Source organism: Neomonachus schauinslandi, chromosome 7 (genome assembly GCF_002201575.2).
Source record: "Neomonachus schauinslandi chromosome 7, ASM220157v2, whole genome shotgun sequence".
Taxonomy (NCBI): domain Eukaryota; kingdom Metazoa; phylum Chordata; class Mammalia; order Carnivora; family Phocidae; genus Neomonachus; species Neomonachus schauinslandi.
The window spans coordinates 145,927,865-145,935,733 of NC_058409.1; the positions used below are offsets into that span (position 1 = coordinate 145,927,865).

The 7,869-nt window shown below is 46.0% G+C and overlaps 1 protein-coding gene across 1 annotated transcript in view; it reads right to left on the bottom strand.

Annotated features, from left to right (window-relative positions):
• The window catches only part of SRD5A1 (steroid 5 alpha-reductase 1), an 8,089-nt gene extending 7,781 nt beyond the window's left edge, over nucleotides 1-308 (bottom strand). The window contains exon 1 of the mRNA XM_044916991.1: nucleotides 143-308. Coding sequence (XP_044772926.1) covers nucleotides 143-269 — 127 coding nt within the window. The 5' untranslated portion in view covers nucleotides 270-308. The remainder of the gene's footprint in view (nucleotides 1-142) is intronic.
• Between the last annotated feature and the right edge of the window lie 7,561 nt (nucleotides 309-7,869).

Consider the following 7,869-nt stretch of genomic DNA (forward strand, 5'->3'; position numbering starts at 1 on the left):
CTCTCTCTCTCTCTCTCTCTCTCTCTCTCTCTCTCTCTCTCTCTCTCTCGAGGAGCATGGGTTTTCTAACCAGGAACTGCGGGATCATGAAAACCCAAGTTCTGATGAGAACAACGGAGTGCATCCCTGGGGGGACACTTACCTACTAGAAATCGGGGATCTGTGACCCAGTCGTCGGCATACACAGCATACTGGCTCAAGTATCTGCTTTGCAAGTAGCCATTATAGATACAGAACACGAAGGCCAATACAAATGTATACAAGGGCATGGGCTTTCCTCCTCGGATCAGAAATGGGAAAATCAAGGACCTTAGGAAACATGAAACAGAAACACATTTAAATAAAACAGACCAATGATAAGGAATCTCATTTCTGCAATTCTATTTCAAGTCTTGGGTTTTTAATCTTGCTTCCTTGTGTAGAAGTCATTCTCAGTAATGCTCAGACTGATATACTCTGTTCAAAGCAGAATTTCTAAAGAATTAACCATGTTTCAATAATGTTCACCATAGTGCACAAACTCAGGATTCTAATCATATTGAACGTGAGACAGACACATGGAGAGAAAACTAAAGGCTTCAAGAGGCTCTCAACATTTGCATTATCCTCCGTCACTCTCGTCTGAGCAACACGATGTGGAGGACACCATCACGCCATCCATCAGCACGGTGGTACCTGGAGACGCCCACACGGGAAACACCATGACACACACAGGACAGAGCACGAGATGGACTCAGAGCGGGTATGCCATCAACTCACGGTCACAGAGCTAGCGAGTGGTTAAGCTTTGGTATACACCCAGGTAGCTCAAGGGTCACATTTTTCTATTCCACCACACTAGTGAAAGTTTAGGGAGAGAAAACAGACGGACAAGAAAGTGGATCTTATGAAGGAAAAAGGACACAATATTGTACTCTGAACTTCCTCTGTAAACTCAGTATGTAATACGCTGAGAGAGGGCTATCACTACATAGGCTAGGGACCGTAAGGGGATAGTAAGGAACAACCATCTACAACTTCACGCCAATAAATGTGACCATCTGGACAACACAAACAAAATCCTTCAATGACACAGGTGACCAAAACTGACCCCAGAAGAAATCGACAACTCGAATAGTCCTCAATGAATGAAAGAAATTGAAGTGACTTGTGAAGTTCTAGAAAAGGCGCAACTAGAGTCGGGGGAGGGGACTAGTTAGCTGTTCGGAGGCCCAGGGACATTTCAGGGGATGCAACCGCTCTGCATCTTATTGTGCTGATGATTACGTGCTGTATGCGATCATCAAAACTGACCAAACCACAGACTTAAAAAGAGTGAATTTCATCCTATGTAAGTTATATCTTAATACGGGGAAAACATAAAACCTGATTATTTGTTTCTATTCTGACCATCCACTCCAGGGCGAAAACAGAACAGATTCTTAGCAGCAGTAGTAAAAGCCGGATAGCATGACGCTGGCTACGTGTCCTCAAGGCATTCTCTTGTGACATGCTCACTCAGGTCCTGCGAACGACTTTCTTGCCATCAAAGGCAGCCTTCAAGGTTCTCATCTTGCTCAGGCCAGCTCCCCCGAAGCAGACTTCATATGGGTTTAGGGCAAAGCACTAGTTGGATGGAAACATGCATCTGGCCATGATGTCATCAGTGGGGTTAGTTGTTTGCCTGGAAACCAGTGTCAAGAAGCACCTCAAAAAAGAACAGGGGATCCCAGCCATTTCTCTCTGCATTGTGGAAGCACGGTTCACACCTTAGCAGAGTTGGGACAGTGAGCTGGCGTCTGGGATGCAGGCCCACTGCAAACGTCTGTACCAAAAGAGGTGGATTCTCACATGAATTTGCAATGGATATGATTTCTAAGCCCCAGATAGAGTTCCACCAGTGGTTTTTGAAGATTTCAAAACCTATTTAACTGTAATTGAGGAACTGCCACCTGCCAACCAGAAGACATTCATCTACATTGTAGTGACATACTAAAGGACAAATATCAACAGAAAAATGGAATAGAATTCCATAAATGTATTCCAAGCAATGGACATGTTAAATTACAATTAGAAACTTGTGGACTGAAATCAAAATTTGGCAGTACCAATGCATGTGAAAAGACATTTTCAAAGAGAAAATCTCGAGGTTCCTGGGTGGCTCAGGCTTCAGCTCAGGTCATGCGGAATCAGCCCCGCATCGGGCTCCCTGCTCAGTGGGAGAGTCTGCTTCTCCTCCCTCTGCCCCTCCCTCCCCCTTGCTTGTGTTCTCTCTCTCAAATAAATAAAATCTTATAAAAATTTTTTAAAAAAGAGAAAATCTCATTGCCCATCAATCAGCATTAAGGGGTGAACACTTGCCATGGATGTTGATCATGGGGAATGCTAACTCTGAATCCCAATTAAGTGAATGTTATACCCACCAAATAAAGAATTCTGCCCTTCTAGTTATATATTTCTATTGAGAATTTTCTCAATATCTCTTTCACAACATCCCTAATTTTGTCCCTTGGTCCACAAAGCTTAAAAAACGCACTATATGGCCCTTTCCAAAATGTTTTGACCCTTGACCTAGATTAAAACAGGAGTTACACTCTAGAAACCTCATTGTGACTTTCTTAGTGAATGCTCTTGCTCAAGGCCCCAGTACCTAGATTGCAGGCAGCATCTTTGGTTTGGGGTCCACCTGGTCTGCAAGATGGGGTCTGTGCATCTCAGTCCTCAGTTACACAATAGGACAGAGAGTCACAGTGATCTGCTCCGGGTGTGCCCTGGGGGAGCCTGGAAAAGACATGCCTAGAGGACCTGGGACAAGATTCACTTCTCTCTGGTCTCATATGAACGTCAGAAGCACAGCAAGGACTGGAAACAGGGCTTTAGAAAGGTTGATGCAGATCTCTTCTGTTCCTCTCTTATCTCTACCCTTGAAGGGACAGCAATGCCCCTGACGTCCATAGGCCTGGCCATAAAATCAGAGGTCGGGAGAACGAGCTGGCTCAGGCAATGCCACCTATGCCTTCAGACCTTGAGGGGGGAGCTAACATCTCCTCGCCCAGCCTCCCCTTCCCCACAGGCTCAGTGCACCGACATGAACCAAGCACTCCTGGCTCTGGGGTCTTCAGCACGCTAGATGGCCGGATGCAACGCACCTCCCAGAGGGGAGCACTCTGCTCCCTCTTGCTATTTTGGGGATTGTTTTTCTCCTTTTAGGTTATACCCTTCAGCTTTACTTCTTTTCCCTGGAAGTCCATGCAACAGTTGTTGGAAAGGGTTTCCTTTGAATTGGGCCAATTAGGAACCAAAATGGGGCAGGGGGGCTTCTGGGCATGACTTTTATCTGAGCCTTCATCTCGACGCTAGAGGGACAAGGGCAACCCGAGGATTGCAGTGGACCCCAGGCTGCTTATCATGGTGAAGGATTTACTTCAAGACATGACGCCAGGCTCCGTGAGGAAGGTAGACGTGGCTGCTGGACCCACACAGCACTTGCCCCGCCCCGGTGATCGGGGGCCCAGGCCATCTCAGTTCAAAAGCCTTTCTCAAGTAGTGTCTCATCTGCACTGACAAGCACCCTTCCACATAGGAACTGTCGGAAACTGGTATTACCCCTCTTTGAGAAAACATATGAAGTCGGAAGTTGAAAATCCCTTAATGTGGAAATCATCTGTAAGATAAACCGTGAAGAGCTTGCACTTAAAAGTACCTTATTTAGGTAACGTGTTATATAAATCTATGCTCTGTTCCGATAATTAGCTAAAGGACATAAAACTGTCAGATCCCAGGGAGCTACAAAGAGCTACAAAGAGCTACAAAGAGATTCTGTTTTCTACCTCATCAGATGGAGTGTGGGATTGAATTTGACACTTTGTTTTCTATCATGTTACAATATACCATTTTTTCCCCTTCTGTTCCATGTAAAGAAACAGTACTTACTTTTTCATCAAGTTGTTATTACCCATGGAAACTTGCACATCTCTGTGGTTGTGAGTCAACCAGGACAGCAGGACACGTTTGATGAGGGGTTGAACTGGGAGCTTTCAGAACCTGAATCTCTGTGGACCTTCAATGGCTGGGCAGCATGCTGTCTGTCTCCTGCGTGGGTGAGTTTACAAGCTTGGGGAGAGTGGAAGTGTTTCTCACAGTTCCTGATGCAAAGTGTCTAGTAATTCCTAGTCCTACACAAAATGCCTTTTTTTTTTTTAACACTTCACAACTGTTACTATTAACCTATGTAACAAATCAGGACCTGGAGGCTCAGAGGAGCCTGGTGGTAGAGACTCATAAGTGGCAGTTCCAAGGCCATGTCCCCTTCCCACATATTCTCCCAACAAACTGGAATAATAACATGCAGTTATTTTGCAATGAGAAACTATGTATTCATTCAACAAATGATTTGACTCTCAAAAGCAATCAGACATTGTGTCCCAGGTACAATGAAACATCCAATTTGGTGATTTGCCAGCAAATCTAACAGATTTAATCATTTTTAAATGTTTAAAACTGAAAGTGGTTGTTATAATTTTAATAACTATATTACTTTTTCTCAACAATTTGACATCTTTGAAATCTACAGATCAGTTCCTGTTACTTCTTTTTCCCTTCTGAACTGCTCTTTTGCAACAAAAGCACAGATTCCTATAAAGCCACACACTTAGATAAGCTCTGTGTGCTTTTAAGGCAAGGTTACGAATGCAATGAATATTTCACTACCTGTCATTCTACTTTTGAATAAAAGTTTTTTTTTTTTTTCAAATTATTTGAATCCACAGGCAAGGGCCAAGGGTTCAGTGTATCCTTCAGCTTCTCCGTTCCCTGACGTGTTTTAATATTAAACATGCCATATGGCACATTTAAAAGTGAGGCAAGGGCCAGGTTCTCCCCACAGGGCCACCAGGAGAAAAGATGAATCCAGGCAGGTATGATTCTTTGAGGATCACCGTCGGGGTAACAACAGAATCGAGATCCTGCAAGCTCAGGGAACTGGCTGAGCACCAACCTTGGGGAGGGTGTTAAGAAGAGGAGACCTTGTGGGCGTGTGAAAGTCTGCATTCAGCACTCTCCCTCTGCTTCACGGTAAAGGTAGTCCCTGGGGCCTTGGTGGTAATTGGCGCCATGTGCTCAAGTGGGACTTCATAACAATTGTTAAATGGACAAGCAAACAAATAAGCCCAGTGACTCATTCGCTAACTCACCGAGTGGCAAGAGAAAATTCATGAGCAAAGGCAGCCTGAGCTCAGTGAATACTGAAAAAAATCTGCTTGGCAGGAGAGGAAGCAGCAGAACAGGAGGTCCGACTGCAGTTTAGGGGCCCATCAGGAGGGCCTGTGACACATGCAGAGCCGCTCCGCACTGATGTGGGGGACCACAGGAAGCCACTGCCCACGGCTAGTGTGCACTCGTCTGCGGGGGGGCAGACGCTGCTCGATGCACAGCAAAACCAAGGATGGCGTGAGGAGACACCCCCTGAGCCCTCCAGAACTCAGAAGCCCTATGATCAGCATGAGACACCTCAGTGCAGACAGGATTCAGGCAAACACTGTAACCATCAAGGGCTGTGGGAAGACTTTGTTGTTTGTCATGGCTTGCAAAGGTCCCTACAAATGTCCTTCGCCACCCAGCGGGGAGCCGCCCAGGGCCCTGGGATATTCTTTCCCATAGCTATCCCCTCTTCTTGGCCAGGACGGCCTTCCCTTCTTTCTCCAACTCTTCTTCCGAAAAGATCCTATAGATTTTTCTGTCTTGCATTCCTGCACTCCTTAACGGAGTATCTTTTTTTATTTTTTAAAGATTTTTATTTATTTACTTCAGAGAGACAGAACGCAGCGGGGAGGGGCAGAGGGAGAGAGAGAAACTCAAGCGGACTCTGAGCTGAGCACAGAGCCTGATGCAGGGCTCAGCCCCACAACCCTGAGGATCACGACCTGAGCTGAAACCAAAAGTTAGATGCTTAACTGACTGTGCCACCCAGGCTCACTGTGAGTGTCTTGTCCCTATATCCCTAGTAATGAGTACAGGACCAGTTATGTAAATTAATCTTCAGAAATGTGTGCAGAATGAACACATAAAGACACAGCTTCTCCCTCTTCTGTAAGCAAACACCACCTTCCCATTGACTGGGAAGCCCCCCCCCCCCGCCCAACCTGACTTTGGTCCTCACCACTACTTCAGGCAGCTAGAACTCCCCTAGGGCAGGGCCCTGCCTCACTCCCAGGTAACCTGGAAGCTCAGCAAAGAGCCCCTGCAGACATGTCCTGGTTCTACAAGGCACCACGTCAGCATCTCCCTAGCATGTCCCCTGGTGTGAGTCTGTCTCGCCACCAACCTGACTCAGGCTTGTACTAACATAGTCCCCCATCTCCCTCAGTCCTGTGTCATCTGCAGGACCCTCGATAAATGGTAGGGCTGCATAAATATTCACTGGGTTGGCTGGATGGTTTACAGCAAGTGCTACATGCTGTTTGAGCTTCTGTTCCCTTACAAGTGCTCAGTGACTGTTTAATAAATTAGCTATTTGGGTAGGATGGAAAATGTTTATCTTTTCTATTTGGAAAACGTAAATGTCCCCAAACCACACAGGCAATATGTGCTGTCACATGTACAACTTGAAACAGAATAGCCCAGCAGGTTGAAAAGCTACACCTGACCTAGCAAATCCCCTGGAGTACGTTTCTAAAGCCACTGCTCTTGGAATCAGGGGTAAGTCCCAACCACCCCTTGTCCAATAACCTCAGGTAAAACCTGAATTCTATGTCTCAGTGGCCTCCCCAAAATGAAGGGTCAAGTTCTGGCACTCCACAGGTGACTCTGGCCCGGCGGGATTCAATGAAACAGAATGTTTTAAGTTAGAAGGCTCAGCTCAGGCTTTCAAAACTCTGCAAATTGTTCCCTTTCCACATTTCCAATGCCCCGTCTTCAGAACGTTCTTACTAGCACTTGAGACTGGCAGCAGTGCGCGTGAACAACACACAGGGTACATACGTGGCTGCGCCGTCTGCACAATATGAAATGGTCTTATTAATCGCCTATTGAGCATTTGGATTTGCCAGCGCTGTGCAAGCATTTTATGGAGTTGTCTTTTTTTTTTTTTTTAAGATTTTATTTATTTGTCAGAGAGAGAGAGAGAGCACGCACAAAGCAGGGAGAACAGCAGAGGGAGAAGTAGGCTGACCGCTGAGCAAGGAGGCTGAGGCAGGACTCGATCCCGGGACTCTGGGATCATGACCTAAGCCAAAAGCAGACGCTTAACCAACTGAGCCACCCAGGAATCCCTGGATTTGTCTTTATTTAAATGCATGCTAAACCCATGGGCTGGCGCCATCACTGTGCCCATTCCACTGACGGGGAAATGTGCTGCAGAGCAGCTTAGTAACTTATCCCATGTCCCTAGTATGTGGCTGGGATGACACCTAGCAGTCTGACTCCAGAGCTCACTTTTGGCCATTAGAGAAACAGAGAGACACAGGTTCTAGCACATTTATGGAGAAATGTACATGGACATGACAACTCTACTGACATTCAGATTGCAGTAAGGCTTGAACACATTACAAAAAACAACAACAAAACCCTAGCAGCCTGACAGTAATTTTGCTCACTGCAATAATCTTAAAGAGTCAGGAATACAGGACTTGGAAAACCTTTGTTGAACGTTTGTGCCTGTTTAAAGTGCCTGCATACCATAGCTGATTCTGTATTTTATTTTATAAGATTTTATTTTAGAAAGAGAGAAAGAGCACAAGGAGCAGAGGGGAAGGAAAAGAGAGTGGGAAAGAATCTGAAGCAGACTCTGCACTGAGCAGGGAGCCCTACGCAAGGCTCAATCTCACAACCCAAGATCATGACCTGAGCCGAAACCAAGAGTCAGACACTTAACCGAGCCACCCAGGTGCCCCT